The sequence below is a fragment of the Mauremys reevesii genome, linkage group 7, assembly GCF_016161935.1.
Source record: "Mauremys reevesii isolate NIE-2019 linkage group 7, ASM1616193v1, whole genome shotgun sequence".
Classification (NCBI taxonomy): domain Eukaryota; kingdom Metazoa; phylum Chordata; order Testudines; family Geoemydidae; genus Mauremys; species Mauremys reevesii.
In genome coordinates, this window is record NC_052629.1 from 114,666,139 (window position 1) to 114,672,138 (window position 6,000).

General features: G+C 39.2%; 1 protein-coding gene across 1 annotated transcript in view; it reads left to right on the forward strand.

The window, feature by feature from the left end:
• The window catches only part of CNTN3 (contactin 3), a 225,926-nt gene extending 220,325 nt beyond the window's left edge, over window positions 1–5,601 (forward strand). The window contains exons 20-21 of the mRNA XM_039482772.1: window positions 2,479–2,647; window positions 4,304–5,601. Coding sequence (XP_039338706.1) covers window positions 2,479–2,647; window positions 4,304–4,407 — 273 coding nt within the window. The 3' untranslated portion in view covers window positions 4,408–5,601. The remainder of the gene's footprint in view (window positions 1–2,478; window positions 2,648–4,303) is intronic.
• Window positions 5,602–6,000: the final 399 nt, after the last annotated feature.

Genomic DNA, 6,000 nt, shown 5'->3' on the forward strand with positions numbered 1-6,000 from the left:
TTTAAAATGCTTGCAGATGTAGCCATTTTGAAGAACTCCTGAATGCGGGGTGCATGATACCACTCCCAAAACATCTTTACTGGACCTCCTTTTTATAGCCATTGTTTAAATTATTTCATTTGAAACAAAACAAAGTGAGCCAGATCCTTGGCTGGTGGAAATCTGCACAATTACAATGTTGGCCCAATTTATCAAACTGATGGCCATGTGTCAAATTGATAATTTCATGCCTTTTTAACTACTGTGGGAAAACTTCCACTGCCTTGATAAAACTTCCATTGTTATTAGTATTCTAGCAGCAAACAGATGTTCAGAGAGTTCTATAAATCTATATGGGCCCTATACAATTGCTATATCTTAGTTAATTACAGAGGGTGCTTCTACAGAACTACATTGATTTTCACCCCTTGATGTTATTACTGTAAACCAGTGGTCCCCAACCTTTCTGTTGCAATAGCATATTCATGTTCCCAGAAGAGTGTCACGGGCGCCGTTAGACCAGCCACCGAAATGCTGCCGAGAAGCAGCGTCATCGAGAAGCGTCGCCAGCAAAATGCCGCCGAGAAGCAGCGGCATTTCAGCGGCAACGCTTCTTGGCGTTGCCGCTTCTCGGCGGCATTTCAGCGGCTGGTTGCCCAGTGGCCTCACTCCTCGGCGCCGGGTTGTCCGGCGGAAGCACTCCTTTGACAGTAGCCGGGCGCACATAAATGCCCCGGCGGGTGCCATGGCGCCTGCAGGCACCGTGTTGGGGACCACTGCTGTAAACAGTATTTACATCACAAATCTGAATACTGGCAACATTTTTGAGCCATTCTGGGTTGTGTTAACAAGAGACTGATGGTTGGTTACAGCCTATGTAAGACACCTGGAAAATTAGATCATTGGGCTTGCAGGGCATAGTTGGAATGCAAATACACCTAGTCACAGATTCAGCACTATCTCTTCTGCAGTATTTGGCACAGCATTAGGTTGCTTTGGCTGTAGCTTCAAGAAATACAATACAAATGCCTACTACTGAAGTCTTGTTACACTGGGTAAAGATTTCAAAAGCACCTAAAATCCATTTTCAGAAGTGACTTAGGCACTTAGAGGAGAGATCATTACCCCTACTTCAGACCATTTACGCCAATGAAAGGGCCCCGGAGCAGCATCAAGGGCCCTGAAAGCCCACATTTGCCAGGAGAGGATTCTCCCAGCACAGCCATTATAAAGGAAGAAAGCCATAAAATTGTTCCCTGAGGTCCACCTCATATGAGTCATGGTTTCAGGGGCATGTGTTGGCTCAAAGGTAGGGCTGAGAGTGGGAGGGGTGTGTCAAGGGTGTTGCTGGAGCGTGCAATGCTATAACAATTCTGAGCAGCACTGCAACCTATAGGGCAATGCAGGAGGCTGTCATAATGTAGATAGCGTTGTTGTAGCTATGTTGCTCCCAGGAAAATCAGAGACACAAGGCGAATGAGGTAATATCTTTTATTGGACCGACTTCTTTTGGTGGCAAGTATTCAAGCTACATCGAGCTCTCCTTCCCAGACCTGAAGTAGAGTTCTCTGTAGCTCAGAAGCTTTTCTCTTTCACCAACTAAATACAATTTGGCCCAATAAACTTGTCCCTGTAATTTAGATAGGCATTGACAACTTATGGTGGGATGTCATGCCTACCTTTCCAGTGGACTTCTGCAATTTTTTCACTCCATTCCTACCGATACCATTGGGAAGTTGTGTTATTCTTGTGCCATTACCCCTGGCATCCAAGGACGACTCGGAGTGCAAGAATTGCTCTGATGGATGCTATTCTGCTATTTTCTCAGTTAGGCCACCCACTCTGGAAGCTGGGGATGTGGGCACATTGGCCTACTGTGACACCACCACCAATACTCTTTCTCCTCCAAGGACAATTTTTTTAACACTGGGGGCTGCAACCCTGGGTTACTCAATGGAAGCTGACATAACCCACGGCTGGATATAGCTCCTAGTGTTTAAAATGCAGCAGGACACATGCAGTAAATTTCCATGACAGAATAATCATTCAACACTTGCAGAACTTCTTCCAGTATAGCCCATAATTTCCACATTTTTATTAATTCCCTTCTCTGTGTCCCCTTACTATTTATTGCTTGAAGTGTTTGATTTAGATAATGACAGGTTCCAAGCGGAGGGATAATTTATAGAACAATACATTACTAAGAAACTCAAGAGAATATATTATTCATTTGTTATCATTATATATTGTGCCATTTTAGATTAAAGCTGGGATAAAAGAGCTTGATTAATGTTATCTGCTTTTATTGCCTTTCTAGATATTAATTATAATTCTGCTACATGAAGTCAGCCCAAAACTGAGAATTTCCCCCCCTCCCCCTGTATTTTTTTAGAATTTAACCCTTTTTCAAAAAACAAAATTTGGAGCAGTACATGGTGGAAGAAAGACTGCATGCAGCATCGCCAAAAATTCTGGGTTTTGTTGTTGTTGTTTTTGCAGGTTTTGTACAGGACTAGCAATCAAAACCGTGTGAATGAACTGACCACAAATATGACATCAGCAGAACTTTTACTCCCATTCAATGAGGATTACATCATAGAAGTAAAAGCAACAACTGATGGTGGAGATGGCACTAGCAGTGATGAGATCAGGATTCCCAAACTGACTAGTATGTAGTCACTGATATGAGGTGTCATTATTTTGTCGTACAGTAATGCCTACAAGTCTACTAATATCAGAACCCCACAGTACAAAGCACCATACATGCAGCTTAGTAAGAGATGATGCATGCCACGAAGAGCTTACATTCTAAACAGGCAAAGTGTGAGGGGGAAACAGAAGTACAGAGAGGTAGAGTGATTTGCACAAGACCACACAGCTTGTCAGTGGCAGAACTGGGAAGAGAACCCAAGTCATTGGACTCCTAGATCAGTGCCCTGTCAACACTGTGGTGGTTCTTCTGTTGACATATTGTCTGACATTTCATTCCAAAACTTAGTGGAAAAGCAGATGCACAAGGAGCATAAATTCTGATTTGTTGCTCCAGGTTGTGAGAGTCCAAGTAAGTAATGTGCTGATGCTCTACTCAGGGTGATGTCATCTTGTTACATAAGTACCTACTGTAGGTTGATCAAAGGACTGAAGAGAGCAACTCACTTGTATTCCTGGCTAGATAACCTTAACTTGAATTCCCAGGCCATCTAGAAAGAAGGCAGGTAGTGACAATGTTCAGAAAAGGAAGTCCCTTACGTAATGCTAATATAGTACTCTGGAAATGCTCAGGCTTTAGAGTTTCTCAACATGAAGTTAATGAGGCTTCACTGATTTACCCCAGCTGAGGATTTGGCCAAGTATATGCCTCCTGAAAAAAAATCTATGAAAGGTTTTGCTCTGCTAATGTTTTATAAAAGTTCTATACCTCAATGACAGGATACAAGACAGACATAATAGCATAAGGATCATGAACTTGACTTGAGCTTAGTTTAATTGAGTTTCATAATGCAAAGTAATGCTAACTAGCATCTGAAATTAACAGAGAAATTGTTAATCATTTATACATCTGGGATTAAAGTGCTTCAGCAATAGGCATTAAATGGCACCACTAATTATATATATGTTCCCAGTATTTTGTAACACCACCTATTTTGTTTTAGTTGACTGAGTCATGACTAGACATTGCACCTGACATCCACAGCCAGCAGTTGTGGGAGCCAGTCTTTGTATGAATGGATTCTTTATTGATTAAAAGGAAAAAACCCATGCTTGTACACTGTATGGTAATAAGTTAATAAAAAGGAAACCAATTAACATTCACATGTCCTTACTCATGATAAACTTCCTTCTTTTGGCTTGGTAAATTACCATGTAAATTAGTCTGTGTGTGAGTGAGAGAGAGAGATTTTACATATATACATAAGTGTGTGTGTGTGTGTGTGTGTGTGTGTGTGTATGTATGTATGTATCTTAAAAAATCAGATTTTGACTTTTCATATGGCTCTCTTTTTTCATTTATAACCTTAAAGATGAAGACAGTTCTGTGAATCCTCCTGAAATGTGAATATATTTCAATTCTTCATACATATTTAGAATTATTTGGTAAACCTTGCATTGGTTAGATGAAATGAAGAACTGTGATAAATCTTATCTGGAAAATAACAGAGGCCGAGATACTCAAAGGTATCTAGGTTCCTAACTCCCACTGCTTTTAATTGAAGTTGGGTGCCTAAATAGCTTGAGGATCTGTGCCAGAGTCCTTATTGGTAACATGTTTTGAGTCATCATATATATTGCATTGATTTAATCCCAAATTTTTCATTTGTCACAGGTATGGATGCAAGAGGTTCTGGTGCATCAGTCTTGAACATCTACAGCTTATCCAGCTTCATACGGATAGTACCTTTCTTGACTTTTAATGCAGTGTTGTGGTGATACATTGTCATTCATTGGATACATTAAATCAGTTACAAAAGTGTTTTTTAAAAAAAATGCAGTGGTTATGCATGGGTTTTTTTTCAACTCTGTGTTTTTAAATACTTCATATTCCATTGTAGGTTAAATTAAAAAAAAACACCATATAAAAATTCAGTAAATCCTTTTAAAGGAATCTAAAATGCCTTAATACTTGAACCAAAGGAGTTTACATAATACATTTGTCAAATCTGGTGTAAATGAAAGTAAGAGTATTATGCTACAGTTTGAGAGATTCACAGAGTCTCAGATACACCTTAGCTCTATGATGAACTCCATATTTTTTTTTTGGCAGTGACACTAAATTGTTTTGAGTATGTCCCGTGTCATTGTGATAGAATAATTCTAATCCACACAAACAGATGAAAATGGATGCATATTTAACTGGAATCTAATGACAAATCTTAGACCGATGAAATCTTTTAAAAGCCGTGTGTTTACCAAGTATGTTCAGATAAGCTTGCATACTGTCCTTTTATATAATCTACTCTAAATCTACCAGATAATCATAGGTATTAGAGATGGAAAAGACCTAGTCCATCTCCTGTCAATGTTTTGTCCCATTTACCTTTGAAAGTCCAAGAGACAGCGTTTCCACACTTCAAAGGTTTTCTCTTTTTCCTCATAGCCAGCATACATTTTTATACCTCCCTTCGAGAACACAAGTCCTTTCTCTCCATTTATATGTATTTGAATTAATTACAGATTTTTTTCTCATTCCTCTACTTCATCCATCTCTTTGCCAGGTTATTGCATACATATTTAGCACTATATTCTGTCTTCATAACCTGATCGTTCCCGCTCCCAGCTCATTTTTGTTGCCCTTCTCTGAATTCCCACATCCCAAGATGTTTTGGAAAATGCAGTGCCCAGAACTGAGCATTGTATTTTAGGTGCAGATGCACCGTGGCCTTATAGAAAGGGACTGTTGCCTCCCTGCTCTGTGATGTGTTTCTTCTGAATATTCAGCCCAAAATTACATTGGCCCTTTGTCTACCACGTCACATTGCAAACTATGCCTGATTCAATATATGCTATTACTCCTCTGCTCCCTTTTAGCATTGCTGCTACCCAGATTTCTCCTTTTGGTTGCTGAAAGGGACCTCTGTGTCTAAGCAGCTCCACCTCTCTCAGCTGGGCTGGCATTCTGTAATAAATCCCATGAACATCATATAATTCTTGGTATGACTATGGCAATATACTATAGCTTTTACTAGATATATAGAAAATATATATATATATATATATATATAAACAAAGACTTTTTGTCCTTGTTATTACAGAGATTGTTCTAAATCTATATGTTCCATAGCAATATATAAAAGAGATCCCAAACCTGGTACATTTGATTTTCTACATTTGCAAAGCTTAGACAAATCATACTTTAGTCTATCCTTTCAGACAGCTTTCAATCGAATAGCAAATTACACAGTGTCAAATGTTCATGTGACATAAAAACGATATTCTGTTCTTTCAGTTTAATCTCAAAGTACACAAAAAAAATCAAAAATGTCAACCTCAAGTGAACCAAGATCAGTAAAATTCTGACATCAC